General features: G+C 48.6%; 1 protein-coding gene across 1 annotated transcript in view; it reads left to right on the forward strand.

Annotated features, from left to right (window-relative positions):
- The window catches only part of LOC119396394 (moesin/ezrin/radixin homolog 1-like), a 29,714-nt gene extending 21,106 nt beyond the window's left edge, over nucleotides 1–8,608 (forward strand). The window contains 3 exon segments of the mRNA XM_037663597.2: nucleotides 410–615; nucleotides 5,325–5,425; nucleotides 7,173–8,608. Coding sequence (XP_037519525.1) covers nucleotides 410–615; nucleotides 5,325–5,425; nucleotides 7,173–7,337 — 472 coding nt within the window. The 3' untranslated portion in view covers nucleotides 7,338–8,608.
- The last annotated feature ends 16,100 nt before the right edge of the window (nucleotides 8,609–24,708 follow it).

Here is a 24,708-nt window from a genome sequence, read left to right on the forward strand (position 1 = left end):
GTGGTCCCCTTTAGCGGGAAATGGTGTAATTTTTTGAAACTTTAGTTGTTTAAAACCCATATACTTGTTCTTCGGAATGTGTGAAGGTTGATTCCTACAAACTTGTTTGTTCTTTTCTCTCACGAAAAACGGGTGTGCATTACAATCGATGTTCTACTTTTTTTTTTCGTCACGAAAAATGGGTGTGTGTTACAATTGAGGGTGCAGTAGAATCGAGCAAATACGGTATGCTAGTCGGGACCAGGGAACACATCCAATTATGTGATTTTCCGATTAGCAGGCTTTTACTGTACTACCCAACATTCCCACGCTGGCCGAACGATCGCAGCAACAGAGTTCCCTCTAGTAAATATTGTAGGAAACTCTATGGATGACATTTCACATTGCATTTGCACGTTTACCGACGTAGGCTGCAGGAAGAAGTGGAAGAGGCCCGCCGGCGGCAGCAGGAAGCGGCCGAGGCATTGGTGCAGGCGTCGAGCACGCCCCAGCACCACCACGTTGCCGAGGCTGAGGATGAGGGCGAGAACGACGAGGAGCTGGCCAACGGGGAACTGGGTAAGCGGGGAAGCTGCAGCAGCGAGGAGGAGCCCGCCTTGCCACTCACGGCCAACGGTAAGCTGCTCGCGAGCGCACTCAGGTCCCCCCAAGATGCACAACACGGCTTCATAGAGTTGCCATGGATCTGTGCACACATTCACCATGTGAAACTCTCTCACTACGCCTCCTGAACAATCATTCGATGGTTTGTTCGGTGTTCTGAGGCACCTCCTGTCCGCAGATGTTGGTGCATGACACTGGCAGAGTCTTGCAGTAGACCAGGGCCCATCAAAAAGAAATCAAGTGATGCCTATGCTGCCTTACACCACCATCTTATCCCAATCGTGATTGTATGAGCTAGTGACAACATAAAATTTTAGGTATGACATGAATGATTTGCATAGTTGAGGGATTTGTATAAAACCTGTGGGGTAGAGCTGCGTACGAATCCTGCTTGTTGGCCCCGGCTAGTCCTCCATCCCAGTGTGGCCTCTTCCTTGGCCACACGTAATCTCTTGAGATTTTTCTATTAATGCTCTTCGCAGCTGTAGTTCCCGCAACCCTTAACACAACCTAAACTGCCCTTCATGGAAAACATCAGAATAACCTCATCTCAATAAAGTTACTTTTAAAATGCTGTCATTAAAGTAACTCCATGCAGGTATACAAGTTATACATTTTTGAATGCCAGAGCTACAGATTTCTTTACACTTTCTGTGGGTGTTTATGTAATTGCACTGGCCAAGGTCGTGGGGGTATTTCACCCCGTCTTGCAGGTGTCACAATTTGTGTAATACCGGTGTCGCACGGGCACTTCTGATCGCGATCAGAGCAGATTTGGATCAGGTTTCTTCATGGCAATCGACAGTGGTCGCTGCCACACAGTCCAAACTACTTCGCAGACGTCAGTGAAATCTCTATCTGGGAGCCTGATCCTGATCAGGCCTGATAGTGATTAAAAGTGACTGTGCAGCAACTGATCCAGGTTGAGTCTGTTCCGGATTGGCCCTGATCAACTGTGGTCTTGTGACACCAGTATAATGTTACGGGTGCATCTCTGGCATTGCAGTGGAGTTACCGTATTGCAAAGTGCAAAGCCCTCTTAGCTGCGAGACTAGTTGACCGCTGAGCGTTCGCACCACAGGGAGGGAGTGGACCACGTGTTTGTGTGTGCAGATCCTTAGTGCGTGCTGTGCCTCAATTGGCTTCCCTCACCCACCCATTGAGTAGGAGCTGGAAGAGCAAATGTAGAAGCAAAATGTCCCCTGTCTTGCGCTCCATGGTTGGTGGCTTGCTGGTTGGTTGGCTGTGTCCTGGTGAGCTGTGCTGCCCTCCTTTTATTTTCTCTTGCTCCCCCCTCTCCTCTCCCCCCTCGTTCACTTTGTTTGCCTTGCTGTTGCATTTTGCGTTAGCGGCGCACAGGACGGTCATGACCGTCTCGCCGCCCGGTTCTTGCCGTCTACGGGAGCATGGAATCATTTGTTCGGGGTTGGGAGCATGGGGGAAGAACAGACTGGAGAAAATTCCAATTGTTGCCGACATTTTTTGGCATACAGTCGAATCCCGCTATAACGAATACCGCTACAACGAAATTTCCGCCACAACGAATAATTTTCGATTCCCCGTCAGCCGCTCATAGAAAACAATGCGAAAAATGTCTCGTCACAACGAATACTTTTTCTGGGTATTTCCGCTTGAACGAAGTTTTCGCAAGTGCCACCACATAAGGAAAAGGAGCTTGCCTAGGATTGCCGCGAAATTCCGCTAGAAATTCGACCATTTCTTGTTGCCAGAGCCGTGCGGCCGCATCGCAAGACCCGTGTCTTCATCGGAGACATGCTTTCTGCCACCTCACGCACATCCCGGTAAATTTTTCGCCATTGAGATGCTCGGCGACAGATCGTCCATCCGCCATGATGCTGCCGGCGGATTTGATGCGCGTGCGGGCCGCGGAAGAATCGTTGATGAACTCCCGCCATTGTTTTGACGTAGCACTCAAAACAAAACTACTGCTCGTCGTCACAAGCCCTGCGATCATGAATGACATCCATGGCGTTTTGAAGGCACACGCGCCGCCAGCGCGCACCTAGTCCAAGTGTAACTGCATTCTGCCGCAACCGCTGTGAATACAAATACAAACCACGGGCGACCATGAATACAAACCACGGGCGACCATGAAAGTACGCGCGCATCCATCGAACGTACGCGCACCGACTCAATGCAATGCTGCGGCCAAAACCACGGTAGACGCGATCAGAGATAGCAACGACGCAGTTCTGAAGGCACACGCACGGCCAGCGCGCACAGATTGAAAACGGAACTACCATCGCTACCGTTTGCCGGAAGCGCTGCGCAGAAAACGGCGGCAGAGACCGCCGTCGCTATCGTCGCGATTATCGATAGCGAATATGCTAAAGTACGCAGCTAACACACCGGAAGAAAGATTAAAGGCAACAAAGTCGTAAAACTACACGAAGCGTTTCGACTTTCTCTCGCTTATGACTGTGGTAGTGCGGAGCTTCGGCACTTCGTTTTCACTTAGCCTCTACCGAACTTTGGCACGCTCCTTCGCGGCGCTACGTGCTCGGCACGCTTCGAGGGTAGCCTGCATATAGTATTTGCTCGTGTATAACCCACGTGTATAACTCGCCTACTGACGCAAAGCCGCCTTCGTTGCGTTGCCGTGAAGCCAACTTGCGCAACGAAATTCGCGTATAACCCGCACCCAGAGTTTAGCGCTAAATTTTCTGTATATTTTGTGCGTGTTATACGCGAGAAAATATTCACACGGTGTGCGGCCAAGTGCGTCCGAGTTAGCGACAGTTAAATGCAAAGGACAATGCATGCGCTTGTCGGGACCAAAGGACGAGTCATGATCATCAGATATTCCAAACTTTTGTGGTATATAGATGAAATTTCGCTGCAACGAAATTCAACGACAACGAACTTTTTCGCGTGTCCCGTCAATTTCGTTGTAGCGGGATTTGACTGTACTACTTTCACCCATGCCATTTTATAGTTTGATGGTTCAAAAGTCTGGTTTCAGAGGTCAGTGTGGTGCGTAGCCTATTGTAGTGTTTTTCAGAAGCTGTAACAACTTTTCGTTTAGGGATATTGTGGTTAGCACCATTTCATTACTGCACCAAGCTTTTGCTCTATAACACTTCGGTTTTATTTGTACTAATGTCATATTGTGACCAGAAATGGAGGTGAACAGGATGAGATTCCTTGCTGTGGAACTGTGTTGATCTTCACTGTGACGGTGTTGCAATGGCATCGGTGTCAGATCACATGATATGGACACACTTGAGCGATCAACCTTTTCATGCATTTGAGTGTAATGCGCTCCAGTCTGCTCTTCGCTCATGGTCGGGCACGAATGTTTGCAAGCACAGAATAATTTTAATGCTACAGTAGAATCTCTGTCAACGGAAATTGCTTAGATGTTACTGCTGCACGGAACTGCCCCTTATTTGGTTGGTTTTGTGTGTAGGTGTCGTTAACAATTGAGTAAACGATGCTCGCATTTTCCCAGTCCCTTCGACCTTTGTTTGACGAGATTCTACTGTACAGTATGTTGTCATTTTGCTGGGGAACTTAACACCGTGTAGGCCTTGTCATTTCATCTTTGGTTTTATTTTATTTTTCATTTGTTTTGGTGGAACTAATTGGGTACGGTACCAGTAACCGGTGTACTGAACTTTGCATGCCTGCTGAACGCATGGTGGTAGCTGTGCTTTAGGAGCTAGAAGACATTTGCTTTCTTTGCATTTGTACCATGCACCCACCAAATTTCGGCACCGAATTTTTTTGTAAATTTCAATTCATGAGGGTAACCGAGAAGCTTTCTTGCTATACACAATCGTGTGAAGCCCAGGAAAGCGTAGGGGTGTGTGGTTTTTAATAAAAATATGGAAATAAGCTAAAGGAAAAAAAAATGATTAAGAGAAACCTGTACAGATGTACAAATATCAAAGAAAGTGTCCGGGATGCCAGTTGTTATTGTAGCTAATTGATAACTCTCATAACAGCTCAATAGACCATCATTAGGCAATTGTGTAGGTGACTCTCACCAGCGGAATTTTTTGTTATCACCTTTATATTTGGTACCTAACTGGCTGTGGTGTCATGTTACTAAGAGCAAAAAGATGCAGGTTGGATTCTATGCTCCACCAGCCACATTTTGATATGGGCAAAATACAAGAACACCCCTGTGCTTAAGGGGCAAGTTTTAAAAAAATCCATTCAATCAAAATATAATCTAGTCCCCCACTGTGGCATGACTTGTAGTCTGATTGATTGTCTTCACACGTTAAAAGTGTTATGAAGTGAAAAATTCGGCGTCCGTCCAGCTTACCATACATCTTACCTGAGCACTTACCTGACTGCAAGAAAATTCATTGGAAAAAGTGATGCTGTGATGTCACATGACATGGTATTTGAAATAGTATCGATGTCGACATAGTCATCGCATCCAGACACTCGGTGTTTCACATTCAATGTACTTAGGGGCAATTAGGCATTTTCATAACTTCTAAAATGCTGATTTGGCTCCCACCATTGGCAAGTTGTGGTTTTGCTGTTTGCATGATATCGCTTTTCCTTATTTCTACGTTTGAAAAGAACGATAGCAAAGACCTCGGATGTTTTCTACTGTCCGTTGGGGTCATGTGGTTATGTCTTAAGGTTACATTAGTCGTAAGTGCCGACGCTACCACGTTCAGACAGTGGGGTCGAGAGTGCACGCGTAGCATGCTGAGTTGCCTGCACCCGTCTCTGCGCAGGCGCCGAGTTTACAAACCACGAAAACGAGAACCTCCCACGGCCAGAAGAAGAGCGCTCCACGGAAGTCTCTAAAAAGAAGGCACTTGGAGACCAGCTTGAGGTAAGTGTTGTGTGCCAGTTGTGCTCTGTAGATGTGCTGGAGTTTGTCAATGAGGTTGCTTGTATAGCAAGAACTTCTTGGCAAAAAAAAAGGCAAAACCTGCACTAAGTCGCGCAAGGTTTGAAACAATGTAGCTGGACGATTTTGAAGTTTAATCTGGTTGGTTCTGGGTTGTTGCTAGGCTCTGGCTAGGTGATGCCGTGTTGCTTATAGGTTGTTTCTGCGCTGTTGCTAGGCTTTATCTAGGTGATTGTAGGTTGCTTCTAAGTTTTTGCTCGGCTATAGCTAGATTGCCTCTAGGTTGTTGCTAGGCTTTGGCTAGGTTGTGTAGGTAGCTGCTAGGCTCTTAGCTGCCGTATTGACTTGCATAATCCTCGCACATTTTCCCCCGGAAAATTGGTTGAAAGTTTGGGGGTGCGAGAAATACGTGGAAAAATTTTCCACGAAAAGGTACAGCGTGCTGAAGAAAAAGAAGACGAAGCAGCCGCAAATGTGGCTTCTCACGCCACCAACTACAAGCTTTAAGTACCACTACAAGGCTTACCTTAACAATAAAACCACCGGTTCAACACCACGCAAGAGTTTGCAGACACTAAAGCGGGAGCCACTAGTTATTAAGCAAATAAAGCAGATCTTTTCCAGTTTTAGGCCCACGGAAGGCCCGGCACGTCTTGTCAGGAGCTTTCAGCTGCTCGCCGTCGCCAGTAGCGGACACAAAACTCCTCGACCCCGAAGTGCCTTCCGTGACCCTGTAGCCGTTTTCCAGCAACAACCTAGAAATAACCTAGAAGACAACATACTGTATTGACTCTCATAATATTTGCCCTCGCGTAATTCTCGCACTCTCCACATTGCCCAACAGAAATAAGACTTTTCTCGGTGAGTAATTATCGCACCCCCAAAATTGCAGCAACAAATGTCTTCTGGTTCTTCCAGCCACTGATGATGTGCTCAATCACTTTCTACTTGAAACCAGTCGTGTAACTTCTGTATCGAGCCATAACGTAAGCAACGTGGCCACAGAACTACGGATGGAACGGACGCAACACAGACCTCGCCGCAATGCGAACTTGCCACTTGTGGCTTGGATTGGATTAAGGCTCCGTGTGTTTATAGTATGCATGATGCTTAAGAGATGGCGCTAAGCTGTCGCGTGCTATCATCATCAGTGGCTGGAAGAACCAGACGACATTTGTTGCTGCAATTTTGGGGGTGCGATAATTACTCGCCGAGAAAAGTCTTATTTCTGTTGGGCAATGTGGAGAGTGCGAGAATTACGCGAGTGCGAATATTATGAGTCAATACGGTATGTTGTTTTCTAGGTTGTTTCTAGGTCGTTGCTGGGCTTTAGCTGGTTGTTAGGTTTTTGCTAGATTATTGGCTGTCTTAGACTTTAGAATCGTCCGGCTTCGCTGTTTCAAGCCTTGTGCGACTTCGTGCAAGGTTCGCCATTTTGTTTCTTTCTGTCGCTTTTTCTCTCTTTCACATGTTTCACATGCTCCACTACGCGAAGCAGAGTTTTCGTTTAACGCTCGCACCTGCTGTGCTCGAAATTTGGGCTTGCCCAATTCCTGTGGTGTAAATGGTGTAAACTAAGCACGTAACGGAGTATAAATGGTGTCAATACACCTAATTAGGCATCTGCTGCAGCGCGTCACTTGGGGTAGGCGCAGCTATGGAAACATTTGTGCAAATAATTCTTTCTGATCCAAAAAGTCTTGTTCCATCCTTTCTATTTTTCCCTCAGATGCTGAGCAAGGAGCTTTCGGCCATGAAGGACGACGCCAAGCTGACTCGCAACGACATCCTGCACCAAGAGAACGTCCGACAGGGGCGTGACAAGTACAAGACGCTCCGCGAGATCCGCAAGGGCAACACGAAGCGCCGCGTAGACCAGTTCGAGAACATGTAGACGCACCTTTCTTCTACCCAACCCTCCCCTACGGTCCCTCCCTATCCCCTCATGCCCCCTCTCCCCCTACAGTCTTCCATACATAACCCTTCCCTCCTCCTCCTCCTCTGCACGCATGTTCAATTCCTCCATTACCCCAGACGTCGTCCTTTGTCATCCCTCTTATTCTTTTTATTCCCTACGTGTGAACAGCATGCTGAAGAAACCGCGAGGAAACCCTTTTTCTCATCGTCGTTACGGACACATTCTTCCCTTATCTCCCCGTTCGTCAAGTGCGTCATCGCCGCTGCGTCAACTTGCTTTTTTTTTCTCTTCCTGGTCGTGCTTAGCATAGAGACTTTGAAGCAAGCATTCCAGGCTTGAGGAGCGTCGCTATTTAGCGTGAGGGAGGGGTTGGCCTGTTTGTGTTGAGGGGTGCTGAGGGGGAGGGGGGACGCTGTTGATGTTGAGGGAGAAAAAAGGCAGATACATGCTTGACAGTGCCGTTGTTGCTAGTTGCGGTAGGGTCGGGAGACGCGTGGCATGTCGAGACTGTTATATCAGAGGGCTCCAAGAGCCCTTCGTCGAGTTACTTTTTTTTTACACAAGGCAGGGTCATGGTCAGTGCCTACAAAGATCTTGTTAGTAATGCGCACCACAATCGTTTTTTTTTTCTTACTGTCTGGTTCGCGTTAACATTTGTACGGTCACTAGCCGAACGGTGGCTCCCTCTGCCTTTTTTCCCTCCCAGTGTAGGATTGTTAACATGTTTGTGTCTGTCTTTTGCTACAAGCTTTGTACACAGACTTCATACTGTGCTTTTCGAAGATCTTTATTATTAGAACTACTATACTCGCGTCCGTGGAGGTAGCACAATTTTTTTTTCTACGACAGTAATCGGTGCCCCGTGAGAATTGTGCCTTCAGAGGAGTCTTTTTCGGAAAGCAGGCTTATAGGCAAACAAGGTGCTTTATCGCTCAACATTTGGCGTACTCCTTAAGTGTTGCAACGTTTTTTTTTAAGGAAGAGGGCGTGTTGATGCTGTTGCCACTTCTCTTCTCCTCTCCAGACGTGCCTGTTCTTCTCAACGAAGTATTGTTTACTTAGACTGTTTTGTGGCATTACTTTGTTTTGTGCTGTTTATGAATCTTTTTTTTTCTTTCTCTAATGTGCATAACCTCTGGAGAGACAATATCCTAGTGAAATGTGAACTGGTTGGAGGAACTGTTCATAAATTAAAACTATTTTTTTTTTCTGAGCCAAAACAAATAAATGAAGTCCAGTTTTATAAATCGCTGTTGCTCCTTTCTTTCTTGTGTGTGACGAATATATGACGATTAGGCAGCATTGCGCGATCGTAAGCATGAATGTGGCTCAAGAGAGCAAACCGCATGAGCATATCTCTAATCATGACGGTGCGAACTGTACCACGCGCACCACTGTTGGCTTGTCATTCGGAGCCGATAGTACGTGTAATAAGTTTTAATGTGCATCCAACTCGCCCAATCTACGCTAGCTGTCCTTAATAACCCGATGGTCGGTGAAGTTGTCAATTTTATTTTGTTGGCAAACTTTTGTGTACACAGGTGTCTACATGACTACAATTTGGAGTGGAGTGTGAATTTTCGTTAGTCTGTTTACACAACTCTAACTTTTCTTGATCGCATTTCGCTTCAAAAGCAGCGTAGATTCTGTTTAATTCGCTTGGCGGGATGTTCGCGCTTTCACGTAAGCTATTTCAACGCCATCTAGCCCATTGAGTGGCGCTTCAAACTTGGGGGCATGATCCTGACCGCGATAACGTTTCTTAACCCCCTGTAATGCTAGCAGCCGTCTAAAGAACTGTCAGTAGAAGAAAATACAGCTAGTAGTCCAGGAACGCCGCGTGATGCGAACTATGACAAAAATGCTGCTGTTCTAGCCAGAGCCTAGCAGATAACAAAAGCCAAATCCCCGCCTTTGCGTCACCGGAGCGCCGTTCACCGCACCGCCATTGGCGGCGAATGACACTTCTCTACTGCAGTGAAACTACCTTTACAGGGGTTACATGCAGTTTGTCTATTCGTTCATTTCGAATACTTCGAAATTTCCAATAATTAAAATTCGTGTCGAAGTGAATTCGAATACTGTAATATTCGTTGGAATATTCTAAGTGCTCGGATATTCACACAAGCCTATTATTCTCCATTTCATACAGAGGATGGATGGATGAAAACTTTAGGTAATACTAAATTACTAGGCCTCGCCGCTTTCATTTAAGATTAATGGATAGTCTCTTGTGAAAGATGTCGGGCAGTTCAATATTGTGATGTTGAGCCTCCAAAGAAATGAGTATCTTAGGTGCAAACTAAGGATTGAGCATTTTATTGGTGAAATTTGTGCCCAATTACTAAGACGTTGACCCTAGAAAGCCATCCTGCTGAGCACACTTGGGCTGGGATGCAGTTAGGGATTCTTAAGTATTGAAAGTTATTTCTATTACCTGTAGTAATTGCCATATTTTATGGTATGCATCCTTGCCTAAGCATGCTAACACTATTGGTCTAGCCAGGAGGGGGGGGGGCTAACCCCCCCCCCTTCCCGCGCGCACACAAAAAATTTTTGGCTGCGCCCATGACTGACTCTGTGAAGAATACTGCTAGAGCCATGGCTACTCCCTTTTCCATGGCTCCATAGTTGGCGTGCAGTTATTTTGCTCAAATCATTGTTGAGAACGCTGCACTGCGATAGCACAGGAGTGCAGTCATGTTTTATTTCATATTATGCGGAGTTTCTTTAAACACTGGGAGTAATTGCACAGCTTGTACGCTGCCGCAAAAAGACGTGCCATATCTGAATTCCCTCTTCAAGGTAACAATACATACATATCCCTAAAATGAGAAACAAATTTAGCGTAATTGTCATTAGCTAAATTATGCTGAACATAAATTCCCTAAGGAGCACCACATGATGGTGAACGGTGTTCGTTTAATCCAGCACTTGCTAACCACTTAAATATCTTTGGTTCAAGTTACCTAAAGTGTCCTGTAAATTCACACGTGGATGCTGATGCCACAATTTGACTTCCTACTTCGGTGATTAACAATAGAAAGCCATGTGAACTTTGTGTCACAGGTGGCTATAAGTAGCTGTGTTCGTGAACAAAAGAATTCACGTCGAAACAATTTTGCACATTCAATAGAAGCTACGGATGTAAAGACAAGCAACCCACATCCCTGCACATTGCACGTATGACATAGGTGTGTATTGCCGAGACACGCATACAAAAGCTCGGCATTGGAACACTTTCTCGTTGTCAGCGCAAAGAATTTGGGGACCGCGTCACGGGCTGCCTTTTGGGGCCGATAGCCATGTCGCCCTCTTTGACGTCGATTACCATGTTTTTTTGTTCGTCCTTCTCGGCTTGTGAACCGCGTGTGCCACTTTGCCCGTAGTCCTTAGAGTCGCTCCGCTTCGCTGACAAACCGCTGACCATCGGCGACTCGGTGCTCGTCGCATCTACCATCCTGATGTTTCCTCTGTCTAGTATGGCCAGGAGGTCTGGGTCTGCGGTGTCCTCTACACTATCGATGCCCTTCTCCGCAGTGTTGGCAGAATCCTTGTCGACCATCCCGTCCTGTCCTTTGTGGTGCCTTCCTAAGGAGACTTTCTTCCACTGGTTGGGATACCTGCATGGTAATGCGTGGAGCTTTGTTCAGAGTGTTGCTGTATATACCATCTTCGTCTTATCACTAGTGCTTCACCGCAAGCCAGTATATGGCATTATTTCGTGTTAACAGCCTCTTTGATGGCTGCTCCGTGGTGGTTGGTCTTGTCTCAGACTCTCCATGTTTACATTGGAGCAGCATTTCCTTGCGGACTAATAAGAATATGCACTGAAATGTTATACTTACTGTTGTACTGCTCTGAAAAAATCCGTAAACAGGGGGTGGGTGCTCGAGCCGACGTTTCGACAAGTGGACTTGTCTTCTTCAAGGCTGGTTCCAGCCTTGAAGACAAGTCCGAGAAGGCCGATCGTGCCTAGCTAGTTGTGTGCAGCACGTTGCCTGCTAAGGTCACGCAGTCGCTGCAGGAACGCCTGCCGAACCGTACGCACGCGTTCGCTGTGTGTATGTTCGCACTCACTTCGCTGCCGGCCGTGCACCTGTGCCATTGGTGCGGCATGTTGTGGGGCGACGGTGAGCTGCTTTTGTTCCTGCAAGGCGCGTCGCTTGCGGAAGCGCCCGATCAGCAACCCTTCGAAGCGGAAAGCCTGTTCTTCAAGTTTTGTCAGAGTAAGGAAGGACTTTTTCCGCTTTCAGATAAAAGAAAGGCGCATTACTCTTATAATGTTGCGTACAGCTTGGAAGAATATTTATTTGAAATATTTCGCTAGACACGGAGAAAAGTGTTGAAATCGTCTGCGGGCTGCTTGCCAAGGCTTTTGTTCCCCGCCAATGCTACTAGGCCATAGAGTAACACAGCAATATCTAGGCTACGTCGGCGCACGAAACCGGTAGCCGTCCAGGGCATTTGTTTGTAAACAGCGAAACCGTAGCGATGAGTCGTACTGGCGCTACAGTGGCTAGAATACTAGCCACTGTACTGGCGCGTCCGTCGGTGGCCGCCATCGCGCGTCCGTGGATTTCCAGTGCTAATGTCCGCATTCGTGCCGAAGTCGTAATCAGTTGTTGACCGGTCTCGACGCTGACCTCAAAGGCAGAATATCTTTTGCGGCACTTTGCGGTGTCGACCAAACCGGGAGAAATTATGCCACAGGACGGGATCACGGTGCGCACCACAACCGGCAGGCATACAGTGAAACCTCGGTGATACGAATCTCGCGGGACCACCAAAAATATTCGTGTCATCCGAAATTTGTACCACCAGAAAGCATGGAAAATTATCATGCGACAAAAGAAAGCTGGTGTGCATTTTCATTTATTGTTCGTCAGGGCTGCGGCAACGTCAGGAAGAATCCTGAATGATTGTCAGTTAAGGTTTTAGATGTCGGCAATCATACCAGCACTCGTAAATATACAGCCCGTACGCGCGCATTTAATTAATGAACCAGGTGTGTCGTGACCCGCGACACTCGGAGGCCGTGACGCGTCTCTGAAGGTTTAATCTGACCGTAAGAAAAGTGTTTTTCTTACACCGTGATTTTGACGATTTGGCAGTGTGGCGCACATGCCCACGCTTGCGTTCCCGTGCTCGCACGTGCTTGGCGCGTCTTCCGCGACAGCGCGGACAGCACCTCTACGAACCTGGGTGGTAGCGGGCGTTCGTATCAAACGTCGCTGGGTTAAAATCGGTTCGCAACAACCGTACTCCATTACAATGAGGCCAATGGGCCTTGGCCGGGACCAACGAAAAATTCGTATCACCCCGAAATTCGTATGAGCTGTGATCGCATCATCGAGGTTTCACTGTAGCAGGGGACGATATCAGGCCCTCTAAAGACAGGGCCGAGGATTGGTTGCAACTATATTTTAACCATTGAAGGTAGAAGTTCAGCGGAACATGCAAACTTGAAGAGATGAAAAATTGAGTGTTCACGAATTTTTCATCTGCTTTAACCATTAGTACGTTTTAAACGGGTACGTATTTAATGAGGTCGGAGGTGGGGGGGGGGGGGGTCATGAAACTTCGCTCCCTTTTCGCTCCTGGTGGGCATGTGGCGGTGCACACCCACCATAGGGAAGTGCCGCCCCACTAATCATTTAATGGGAGGCGCCAAGTCATCCCTATACCATCATTCATTACTAAATGTGCATGCGTATGGCCATGCATATTTTCTGACGACAATGGCGGCCGGGGACCCCTGATGTTGCATTCCATGAACGGTTTACTTCGCACCTTTACCCGCAGGCCGTTGTTCGCTTGATGACGCGAGCTTGGGAGGGGGGGGGGGGGTGTGGCTGCGGTGACTTGCCCCCGAACTATACCCGAACCATGCGCATTCCTATGCACGTATACTGTTTATGCAATGACAAACTCGCTTAGTCTTGATGCGGAACAAAAGAGCGCTAAGAAACGGGGACTTAAGAGACGCACAGGACAGGCGCTCACGAGGGTAATGGCAACGTTGTGCTTGGTTGTTCTAGATAAAAAGAGAGAGAGAGATAGCCCATTGTAGAAGAAATGTGGCTACGTGTTCGGGCAAGTTGTGTGTCTCTTGTTTAGGTCCCGCGCTCTGTTGCCCCGCATTAAAAGTATGAACTAACTTACCCCAACACGTCTAAGTCACTTAGCCCTCGAAATCGAACATATTTAAACGTTGCGTTCCAGCACAGCGTACTTGGCGTGGAGGTACGAGTTGAGAGCCCGGGCCAGCTGGTTCTCTTCTCCCAGCAGCTGTCGCAGCAGGTCGTTCGTGCCGCGACGCGGCGGCGAAGCTGGGACGCTGCGGCGGTTGCGCACCAAGAAGTGCAGGTCACGGACGTGGTCGGACGCTCCTCGACGTCTGGCGAGAGCCGCGTCGGGGAGCAGGCTGCAGACGCCCAGCGTCAGCACGCCGCTGTCGGGCTTCACGCAGAACTCGCGCGCGTGGCAGTCACGGTTGAAGAAGCACGACGATGTCGCGACAGCTGCGGCTGTGCCCGACTGACCGTCCAAGAGAGTCGGCGGTGGCCCTTCTCCGTGTAAGACAGCGGCGTCTGAACCAGATTGCAAGGACTGCGTAGGTAGTAGATGGTTGCAGGCGATTTTAGTAGATGGATAAAGCAAATGGAATTGTCATCGCTACGTTTTGCACTAATTTGACTAGAGCAGGTACTGCTGATTGGGCTAGTTGGTGCATCATATTAAGGCGAAAGTCTTAGATGCCTCATCAAACGCGAAAATTGACCGTGGGTGTCAACACTAGTGATGAAAAAAAAAATCACGTGACGATGTCACCATATGACGTCATCAGGGCGTCACAGATCGTCTAAATTTGTGACGTCACCATGGCGTCACAAACGTGACGTCACATGTTGACATCGTCGCTTGTTCAAAGGTGGGCCGATCATGGAGGCACGCGTTTAAAAACACAGGAATCGGTATTGTTAACACGAAAGTGAAACGTGTCTTCGATTGTTTATAGTTGGTATATGAGAGCTTGTACAATGTCTATTGTTGTTTGGCAGATATAGCACCGCTTGATGCGGACGCACCCATGTTGGCGCCTAGTGGCACATATCCGTACCGAGGACTAACGCCCATGATCATGATTTAACCCTTACGGTAGCTGAAGTTGACGAGATATACCTGGACACCGCATATGGGGTGAATCCCGCGCAAAAATGGCATCAACAAGCACATAGCGCTGATACTCGATATGCACTTCTTCACGCGACGGGCCTCGTGTCTTCCCTCTAGTCTGGCCTCACAGGGCGAGCGGGGAACGCGGTGCGAGAGCCAGGCGAGCGTCGGAGAGCTATTTAAGATGCGAAGTATCTTAAGGCGGAGCTCAATCCGGCGGTGGTGGTGGTGGTGTGCGGCGTGACCACCCTTACTGCGCATGCGCATACCCTCTCCACACACCTCCTCTCCACTCACCCTCTCCCCTTCACCTCCCCATTTTCTCTCTCCATTTTCCCTCTCCCCTTCCCCTCTCCCCTGCCCCTCTCCACTTTCCCTCTCTCCCCCCTCCCCTTCCCCTCTCCACTTACCCTCTCTCCCCTCTCCCCTCCCTCCCCTCTCCACTTTCCCTTTCCACTCTTCCTCTGAAACGCGGGCTAGACATGCCGAAATTCTCTCCTGCGCAACGCCGCGATAAGCTCGAGCGCATGCGCGTCCCCTCCCCTTCTCCCTCGTCTCCTACGCTGCCCCCCTCTCGCCCGCCTGTCGACCGCGTTTCCCGCTCGCCCTGTGAGAATTAACGGCCAGGCTAGATGGAAGATACGACGCGCGTAGCGTCCCTCTTCGCGTTCCACGACGCGAGGTCGGTAGCATACCAAACGAACGCCAACGGAACGCGATCGTGTAAGTGCTCCGGCTTCGCATCGCCTCATGGTCCCCTTTAGCGGGAGATGGTGTAATTTTTTCGATATGGATGGATACTATGAGCGAGGTTTGTACTAAAGTCGCCACCTCGCGGTGTAAGGCGTTGACAAAACTACGCCGAATGGGACGGCCGTAGCTACAGTAGGGTGGCTAGAATGGGCTAGGGTGGCCACCCTAGCTACAGTGCAGCAGCGCGTAACTAATCGCGGAGGTCATGCATTAGTTCACTCTACTGCTCCCAGACGGCGACACCACCCCGCTAACCAAGAGCACTTGGTTAGCGGGGAAAGTGTGGGTGAGTGATCAAAGGCCCGTTCGTGGAGCGACCTGCATGTTTGACTGCGTCGCAGTGGTTAGAGCGTCCGTCACCTATCGTCGCGGGCTGAGAGGAGGTTCGACTCTCGCTTACGGAACTTTTTCTTCTCGTTTTTTTTTTCTTTGCCAGTTGATCGTGTGCATTTTGCTGACGTATTTCTGTGACGGAAAAACGACATGAAAGCCTTGGTGGACCCCGGCATAAAACACTTTCGTGTTAAAATAGAGAGAAAAGGAAAGAAAGAGAAAAAATTACACCATCTCCCGCTAAAGGTAACCATGTGTGCATGCGTAGCAACGGGGAGCCAGTGTCAGCGCTGACGTTGACACTGGCGCTGATGCTTGCGCTTTTGCTGGCGCTAACTCTGACACTGGCGGCGGCGTTGACGCTGGCGCTCATCGCGGCGTTGCGCAGGAGAGAATGAGGCGCGCGCGCTCCGTCATTTGATACCGCGGAACTACCGTGCCGCCCCCAGTGGAGTATGCAGCTGTCGCACCACCTGTCGTGCGCGCCGCTCCGTAGAGCAGAGGATTCCTAGAGGAGAGAGAGGGGGAGCGTAGGAGAGTACAGAGGGAGGAGGGGACGCGCATGCGCAATGGGGGGTGGACGCCGCGGGACGGACGCGAAAGCAGGGACGGACAAAGCCCCCGCCATTAGCTGCTTCGCATAAACAATTGAAGGACACTTTGTAAATTCCAAAGTGTGTTGGGGGGAAGTGATTCTTAATAAAAAAACAGGAAGATAAGAAAACTTGAGAGCCCCCAGCTGTCTATCTCTGGGATGACATCTCAGCAGTAGCTCTCAGAGGGAAGGGATAAGGAGGGGTTGAAAGAATAATAGGAAAGAGTAGGGGGGATTCGGTCAGCAGAGTTCAGGGACGGGGCAACGATCGGCTAGAGGCACGAGGACATCACGGAAAGGCGAACCTTAATCTGTGAGAGGTGCTCGGCTTGGCGGACGAGGCAACCGTCACGGCACGACGATCGGCGGGAGGCGGAGAAGACTTGGCATCGCCGACGACGCAACCGTTGCGCATGAATTCCTCGGAGCGAAAAGTGTGTTCAACGAAAGCCTGTGGCCATTCGACTCTCCGCTTCCCTGGCCTTGGTGCACGGTGACGCGGCCACTCGCTGTTGTCGCTTCCGTTCCGCTTCCCTGGCCTTGGTGCCAGGTGAAACGCTAGCCCGCCGCATGCGCATTCGCTCATTCTTCTTCTGGAGTTTGGTATCGGGGGAATCCACATTCTTGAGGCGTTTCTCCGAACCCCTTGCCGTGGAATCATCACCGGGCCGCTTGGGAGCCATCCGATTCCACGAGACGTCTGACCTGACGAACAGGGGCGTAGCCAGAAATTTTTTTCGGGGGGGGTTCAACCATACTTTATGTATGTTCGTGCGTGCGTTTGTATGTGTGCGTGCCTATATACGCAAGCAAAGCTGAAAATTTTCGGGGGGGGGGGGTTTGAACCCCCCCCCAACCCCCCCCTTGGCTACGCCCCTGCTGACGAAGGAGCGTTGCCGCGCACGCCGCTGTGCCATCACGTGATTGCTGAGAGTGTGAGGGGGAGAGGCCACAGCTGGCACCGCTCCAGGGCACGGACGGACGGAAGCTGCGAGTATGAGCCAATAAAGGCTTTCGCCTTAATAATGACAAACAAAATTAGGATGTCTCCCAGTTCCGCACTTCAGGTTTGACACCAATAGCGCCAATAGTGCGAAGTTGCCTTGATTTTTTTATACATTTGTTACTTTATGACGATGTCCCAACTGACGGACGCCCTCGCAGAGTCGGCATAGAAATTATTCCGTATTTAACATGTAGGTGATTTCGAGCTCTGTGCGCTCTGTGTGCTCAACTACGGTACATAGAACAACGGACTCCTAACAAGTGCTGCCGATGGAGCCAAGTATTACAAACGGCGATGTCTGCGTGTCACAATAAAGAACCGGCAAGATTGCTCTACTCAAGCGAACGACTATGCAATAAACTACATTAAGAATATTGGTAATCTTCGAATCGGCAGCGCAACGTTGATATCATGCTTTGTCTTCGGGGTCCACTCTTTAAGCTAATTATCGTGATACGAGCTTCCTATGTAAAATATAGAGAGAAAATGTTTATTTAATTCTGGACTAGAGCCAAAATGAAGGAAGGTGCGGAGTGGAATTTCACTCAGTGGCATGAGTGACGTTTATTTGTACTGTACGGCCATTAACGGCTTTTCTCAAGGCTCTTATGACGAATTGTCGTGTTCGCTGTCATTGCCGGCACTTATGACACGTACATGGCACGCGCAGTCGGTGTCAAAAGTTTAGAGACCACTGTAGTCGGATAACTATAGGGTAACTATATAGGATAACAGGGTAACTGACTGGATTCCAAGAGATGGCAAACGCGTGAGGGGGAGACCGAAAATTAGGTGGGTAGATGAGATTAAGAAGTTTGTATGTATAACGTTGCAGCAGAAAGCACAGGACTGGGTTCATTGGCGGAACATGGGAGAGGCCTTTGCCCTGCAGTGGGCGTAGACAGGCTGCTGCTGCTGCTGATGATGATGATAGTCCGATACAACTTTAGAAGTCGGCGGCATTTGCTCCTCAAAGGTGGATGCACACAAGCCTCCACCAATGGGAGCGCCCTCCAGACTGACGTCATGAGCCGGACGGCCGGCCTGCCTCAGGAGAAAATTGCCGCAGCGCACGAGCGGGACTATATCTTTAGTCGCGGAGGCGATCGGCTGCCGCCCTTCGGTCGTCTGGGTGGGGCCTCTCTGGACTACTGAAGTTGAAAAAGAAATAATTTAATTTCTCGGCAATTTTTTTTACTTTATTCGGTCGAACTGCAAAGTATGTTAAAAGAGCAGTGACGTAAAATTTCAGGCTCGATATGTGGCCTTCGCTCGATAGCTTGGTATGCGTAAGTTTTTTGAGCGAAGTATGAATTGTGTGTGTTACGCAGAAATTATTTCATTTCGAGGGTAAACAGCGTGCAAAGGCTCAACGGAGCATTCAGCACCTTGCGACATCGACGCTGGCCCGTAACCAGGATTTTTTTTCGGGGGGGGGGGGGGGGCACTTGGTGAAAGCCTTGAGTATTTGAGAAAAACGCCTATTTTCCTTATTTTTTTTCGATAAAACACCATGAGTCATAAACATTTCAGAGGAGGGGGCGGGCCCCCAGGCGCCTCCCCCCCCCCCTGGCTACGGGCTTGCATCGACTGTATATATTATGACGTGTTAAGCCGGCCCCAATACCAAGGAGGTTAAAAAAAAATTGCTGGAGTGGCGATTATTGTGCAACAGTGAAGCCGTGCCCACCAAAAGATGGCGGCTGTGGCCGCCATCTTAGTAGGGGCACGATAAATCATCGGCGTTTGGCGAAGGAAAGCGAGCGTTTTCCACGCACGCCAGACAAGTTTAATATGGCAACTTATACGGGTCAGATAATGCTCCAAGCCGGTCTTTGTGTTACTAGTTTTCATCAGTAAGCCTCAAAGTCATGGCAAATTTCATTGGAGATCAATCGCCAATACTCCACTCGACAGGTTACTTTTGTCGGCAACAACTATCTTTTATTTTATAATTAACGTAGTATTTATACTAACAGATCAAAGCCATTTGATCTCTTAGTAGGCACCACCAGAAAAGAGCATGTTTCCGAGCTCTTTGGTGGGCAAAAGCTGGCTTCACTTGTGCTGGCAAGGCGTTGCGAGAGCTTCCACTCCAGAATTTTTTTTTAAACCTCCTTGCCCAATACACGCCCAATTCGTTGAGTGACGATGCGCTGGTAACTATAACGTCGACGATCTCAGTGTTGCCATTGTGATTCCGACTGGCGACGACGCCTGGCACCGGCTTCACTTCGATTGTCTGTGTTGGTTCGTCTCATATCCTGCGTCGTCGCCCCGCCGCTTCGAATGGTTTATCGAGTGCTCGTCAGCGTGTGATAATTCGGAGCGACGATATCAATAGCAAATTACGTGCCAGCATGTCGTGAAACCACTGTGCGTGACTTAAACCAGTGGCGTTCCAAGTATACCGCAAGAAGGACTGTCTTTGTCGCCGAGCTCCAACAGTCGTTTATAAAAGCTTGCAGGTAGGACTGCGCAAACAATTTACGTCACTCCTCGCGTCTCCGCAAAGAATTGACCGTTGGCCTTACACCCAGAGAATGCGCTGTTCTTGACATGGTCGAGACGCGCCAGCATGGACTGCTGGCTGGGGACGAGACGCGCAGGGCGTCGACAGCGTGTGTGTGTGTGTGTGCGTGGGGGGTGAAAGAAAACGAGCCCGGCGTAATGAAAGAATCGGCAGACGCGAATGGAATTATGAGCAGTGCGGACGTATTTAAGACGACTAACAATTTGCGCTGAATAAATCGTTTGTTGTTGTTAGCCGCCGGACTGCTTATTTCTGTGGACAGAACAGAAGTGCACGTCCTGTTCACAACGTTTCTTCCCGTTCTGTGTTCTTGTCAGCCAGCATGGCCCAAGCATCCGTCTCCAGGTGCCTCCTCGTCGCTGCTCGAACCGGCGTCGATTTCAGAATCACTGCTTTGCCAAAGGTTCGAAGTGAAAATGATTCGCGACGTCGCGAATCGCAGCGATTTCCAATACCTCAGATTTTCTTCTTCACTTGTAGACACCGATGACGGCGGCAACGACGATGATGATGACGAAGACATGACTAGACGTGCGCGCCTAGCAGAAGAAATGTCAGCTGTAACTCGCGTCACCTTTTTGTGTGGCCACGCGATAAGATGGGGCTCTTTCGGGGCCTGACAAAGAGGGGGGGGGGGGGGTGACAGCGCGGCAGCTCTGCAAAGTGGCGGGCTTTGCACCCGTTTTGAACCGCACTCGTTACTGGTCATAATAATCAATAGTACAGCTATTTATTGAACCCCCGTGCCGTTATCAGTGGTGAATCGTTACTAGGGGTCAATAACTGCACGTGGACGCAAAAAAAAAAAAAAAAACGCGACATGTGTAAAGTTGATGTCGCCAGAGTCATATCGTGGGGTCTCTGGCCGACACCTGCCTTCCCACGGGAAAGTTCGGGTGATTGGGACAGCTGCGTGATGTTTCTGGTAGCGGGATATGGCTCGCACTGCCCCTTTGCTGGACCGCACGGCGCGGCTAACAAAAACGAAAGAAGAAGAGAGAGAGAGAGTGGCCGGTGCGGGTGGACTCGGCGGCCGAGAGACATTCGAACAAAGAAGGACGAAAAATCCTCAGCTCCCTAACCCAAATATGTAAAATAAACTTATTGTATCATTTAGAAACCTCAGCGTCATCGAATCATTAATAACGAACCTTTTTATAACAATTCTTGGTGCCGAAACCCGGGATTCTCAGCAGCGGTAAGCGACAACCGATACAACTGGACCGAACAAAGGTGGAGCGTCTCCGAACAAAGAGGACCGTGTTGCGCGTCGAGCTGCAGAAGCTGAACGAGGAGCTCATGCTACTGAAGACCAGAGATTACTTGGAGTCAGACAAAGATGACCGCATCGCGACAGTATGAACTGGAGGCCATCACCAAAGAACTGAAGCAGCAAGGTGCGTTCATCGAGCCGCACGTTAGCGACGACGACTTCGCCGAGGAGTACGCAGGCGTGCCGAAATATACCAAGCGCTCGATCCATAGAGTTAACATACTGAGTCAGTATATTAACTCTATGGCTCGATCACACGTATGCGGACCCGACTTTGGCGCTTGCAACGAAATAGCATGTCCGGTGGAGGTGCGGATAATGGAAGCACAACGGTTTTATCGTCCACCAGCAACGCAGGGCCCCTCAAGCCGCCACAACTGCAAATCCGAAAGTTCAGCGGCGACCGGCTTGAAGAAACCCCCCAATGAAAACGACGCCCATTCAGATAACGAGGGCTATTTGTACCGGAGTGCGGCTCCGACAAGCAGGGCGGCAGCAGCGGTGAGTGGCAATCACAGGACTGAACAAAATTACGAGTGTGCCATAAAGACATCAAAGGAGCACTTCTACCGACAGGACGTGCCTGTGCAGGAACATATATAACTCGGCCATTGAATGTGCAGACAGCTGAAACACTAGATGGGGTGAACGCGCTCCGCAGCCTGCCCGACAACAGACGCAAAGAACATTCCATCGAGGCGCTCGAGATCAAGAATATCTGCTCCGTCAAAGTGGAGCTACCGGACGACGTAGGTCACCTCGACGGAGTAAATGATGTACATATGGCCGATGGGACACTATCACCGACCCACCACGACCGCAAGGACATGGAAATACTCATTAATGCCGATAGTTATTGGAGCATCGTATGCGGTTAAAGTCCCTAGATTTTTCCCTGTTCTTCTAACAAATCTAGGGACTTTATATGCGGTGGAGTCAGAAATCTTCAGGGAGCCCAGTGGCAGTAAACACTGAATTTGGATGGACTCTATATAAGGCCCGATTTCACAGACCGCCTCGACAGTGTGCTACCAGTGTTGCTCCGCGGTGGCCGTCCTATACGCAGTGTGGCGGAGCCGGCGCCCAGCCATTCTAACGAGCTCCGAGCCTTCTGGGTAATAGAAAGCCACAGCATCACAACGAAGGACTGTCCATCGGGATACAACGAACACGCGAGGCAAGATTTTATTCATTCATTGAGCTTCCTTGACGAGCGCTGCGAAGCAAGAAGCCTTTCGCCCGGCTTTTAGAGAATAACGAGGCAGTTGCACGAAGACGTCCAACCTCCTGCCTACTCGCGGAGAACAACCAACGGCTTCTGCCGCTAACGAACAAGCGCGTCTCTATCGCCAGAAATTGTCCCACTAAGTTGTTATGGAAGCGCTGGCGAGCAGAGTGCTTGTGCGCTTTGCGATCGCATCACCACGCCACTCCTGTAGCAGCCAGTGACCTACGCGACGACTTTCGACCACGACAAATCGGGAAGGTTGGCCGAATTATTGAAGCTCTTCCGGGGCACGATGGACGCAACCGCGTCTGCACCAGGCCGTTGAACGTCGGTTCCCCATGGGGGAACCGACGTTCAACGTCGGTTCCCCCCGAAAAAAATTTCTGGCTACGCCCCTGTCGTCCACCCATGTGCGAGAGAGTCGTTATGTGGTTTCCGTTCTAACCATAAATACTTTTGCTGCTAATGTACAAACATATTATTAATTAAAAGTTCATCGTTCCTTTTAAAATGTTACGTTTGGCTGATCAATGAAGTTGTAATCTTTGCTCAAATTTGCCCGTAAGTTCCGGTTTTCGACCAACACTATCGACACAAACTTGTGCCTGTACGGGTAAGTCACCGTCACCAAATAAGCGAACGGTTTGAATTCTCTGTGACGGCTGTGGGCGGAGCGTAAATGTATAGGTCGTAACCGACTATAATTAAATGATATAACTTTGAAAGACTATTGTGTTATTGGGTTTTGGTCTTAGCCGTATACCGTGGACAATACGAATGAATGAATGAATGAATGAATGAATGAATGAATGAATGAATGAATGAATGAATGAATGAATGAATGAATGAATGAATGAATGAATGAGTCTTTATTTCCTTTGTCAACAAAGGAGGGGACGGGACTAAAAGCCACACAGGTGGCTTGACAAGGTTCCCGACTCCCTATTACATGGCAGTGCAGTGGACATTCATAAAAATAAGTGCAATTGAACACTTAAAATACAATAGTTAATCAAAGTGAACATTTATACAATAGTTAAAAGAAGTAGTAGCTACATTTAGCTAACAAAATAACAACGAATTATTACACACTCGACGCAAACATGAAACTGAATGGATACATATATCGGTACATTGCAAAAATAAGGAACACATCGTTTAACACATCACAGAAACGTGAAATGAAAATAGAAATGAAAGTGAAATGAAAATAGAGCGCAAGTTCATTCCTGCGTGCTATGTAATTCTGTGGTGATCTTGCCCATACAGTAATGCTTGATATCTTTATTAGATACTACTGAAGGATCGAAGTCATCATTTAAAAGTAGATTGAATAGTTTAGGCACTGTGTAACTCAGTGACTGCGTGCAACCGTATGCCCTAGGGGTGGGTACAGCCCACCGTTTCTTGAATCTGGTATCCTTGGTAGACCTATTTTCTTTCAGCTTTGCTAAAGTGACAATGTAGTTTTCTTTATTTCGCAGGAAACACCGGTACATCAGGGTTAACCTGTAGTCAAATAAACTTAATACAGGCATAATATCATATTTAGGAAAAAGTTCAACCGTAGAATAAAGGTAAGGTACATTTGCTATATAACGGATAGCTCTCTTTTGCTAGAATTTATCGTATATATTTTACTGTCGAGTATAAATGGACAAGAAGAGACTCACAGTTGACTTTTGGAACAGCTCCTCCGCGGATATCTGCGGTCTTCGAGCTGACGAGCGCTCGACCATCGAGGTCACCAGGGCCAAATAGAGGATCAGGACGTACGCGACCGACATCTTCCACGAATAAGTTTTCTCGCGCTAAAAAGAAATGCTCGTATACATGCGTTTTTATGCTACGCCATTTTTCTTCGTCTTCCTCGCCGCCCCTTGCCGCGTCCTCTCTACTCATTAATTCTTATTCGCTAAGAAACGATTCACCCACCTTTTTTTTATTTTCAGAAAATAATTCTAATAAAAATCTTCGTATTAAACAAAATGACAAACCATTGTCTTTTTTATATTTTAAATATTTTATCAAAGATACCCGATTCTTAGCCAGTCCCCCAGAGTGGGTATTGTAGGGAGTGAATGAAGACGTGCCAGTCTCACGCTTCGAAGTGTAGACTCTGTGAACGTCAGGCGAGGAGGTTGAGTTGGGAGGGGGGTGGGAGGGTGTCGTTGACTTCGGAGGAGATGACGGCCGTTGTCTCAAACACCTGAAAACGCTTATGATTGCGTTAAAGGGACTGTCTACCAAACGGAAAAAAATTTCTGATTGTGGTGAAAATGGGACGATCGTTCGTCACATCGGCGGCAACGAGCATGCTTTTGCCCCATAAAAAAGGAATTATATTTTTAATTTGATGTTCAAAATCGTGAAAGAATGACCGCTAGCGTCACCCAACGGCGATGTGGTTCAATCTACTGGTATGACAAGAAATCCTCGCAGGTAGA

The sequence above is a fragment of the Rhipicephalus sanguineus genome, chromosome 6 (assembly GCF_013339695.2).
Source record: "Rhipicephalus sanguineus isolate Rsan-2018 chromosome 6, BIME_Rsan_1.4, whole genome shotgun sequence".
Taxonomy (NCBI): Eukaryota; Metazoa; Arthropoda; class Arachnida; order Ixodida; family Ixodidae; genus Rhipicephalus; species Rhipicephalus sanguineus.